Here is a 1,207-nt window from a genome sequence, read left to right as displayed (position 1 = left end):
CGGGCAGGACGCTGGTCAGGGAGCGCACCCCGCACGGGGCCGCCGCGCCCCGGTCCTTGGTTTTGGTCCTGTGCCCGCCCGGGTCTCAGCGCCGCTCGCGCTCCCTCCAGAACCGTGCAGGGGTTTGTGACCGCTGGGGCTGGGACAGCGCGAGCGGAGCTACTGGTGAAAAGCTCCGGTTTGCTGGGCTCGGAACAGAGTTATAGGTACAATAAACATCATAAAGTCAATTGAAATGAGGGTGGGGTGGAAGACAGTCGGCTCTTGTCATCAGAGTGAGATCTCTGTGAGCTCTGCAATGAGGGAATTTGGGTTTTGCCATTCGAATTACCTGTGGAATTACTCCACTTACAGCAACCAGGTGTCATTAATAGTTAACCAGCAAAGCTCAATACATATCTCTGCGTTCAAAGTCCAATGTAAAGCCCCGCTGGAATTTACCTTTCTGTCATGGAAACTCAGTGCAAGTCGCTGAGCCAGGTGCTTGCACTGAGCTGTCCCTTGGTTTTCCCACCACAGTGATGCTCCAGCAGACGAGGGTCACCGTTCTGCTGCGGTCGTGTTCAGTGCATTAACGTGTTGCTCTCTTCTCTCCTTAAAGCTGACGGAGCTGCTGCAGTGGTACGCAACCACCTTCAGGGACCCCCTGATACTCCAGCCCCCAGAGTGGTTCAAGGCCTTTATATATTGTGAAGCTTTCCTGCAGCTGCCCTTCTTCCCCATCGCAGCCTACGCCTTCCTAAAAGGTTGGTGTAAAGCGAGTTGTAAGAGCAGGTCCTGTGCAGCGCTGCCGCGTAACGCGTGCGTTCTCTGCAGCAGGGGTTGAGGTGGTGGTGAGCAGCGGCAGGGCTGCCCCGTGGAGCGCTGCGCTCTTCTCATGGCAAGTCCTGTCTGAGACAGCAGCACAGGGCAAGGGCTGTGGAAACAGAGGCTGTCACCACAGGCCCTGCAGTCGCTACAGGTCACCTGCAGCTATTTACACGTGACCTGCACCATGGTTTGACATCTGGTGCGCTCCCGAGGGAGGTGTGTTCTGGGTACTCACTCTGGTACTTGAAACGTTTGTGATCACACCATCGTTCTGCGTTTCCACAAAGGTAGATGATTTTCCTGCGTTGTTACACACTCGACATTTTTTCTGCTACCTATTTACTACGACTTGTGCCTTATCCTGTCAGAGGTAGAGCCGTTAACGTTCAGTTGGTTC

The 1,207-nt window shown here is 54.7% G+C and overlaps 1 protein-coding gene across 1 annotated transcript in view; it reads left to right on the top strand.

Annotated features, from left to right (window-relative positions):
* Positions 1–601: 601 nt before the first annotated feature.
* Positions 602–1,207, top strand: part of TMEM97 (transmembrane protein 97) — a gene marked incomplete at its 5' end in the record, with an annotated part of 929 nt that continues 323 nt past the window's right edge. Inside the window, one exon of the mRNA XM_010021994.1 lies at positions 602–746. Coding sequence (XP_010020296.1) covers positions 602–746 — 145 coding nt within the window. The remainder of the gene's footprint in view (positions 747–1,207) is intronic.

The sequence above is a fragment of the Nestor notabilis genome, unplaced genomic scaffold, assembly GCF_000696875.1.
Source record: "Nestor notabilis isolate BGI_N333 unplaced genomic scaffold, ASM69687v1 scaffold22309, whole genome shotgun sequence".
NCBI classification, from domain to species: domain Eukaryota; kingdom Metazoa; phylum Chordata; class Aves; order Psittaciformes; family Psittacidae; genus Nestor; species Nestor notabilis.
This window is presented reverse-complemented; position numbering and strand designations above follow the sequence as displayed.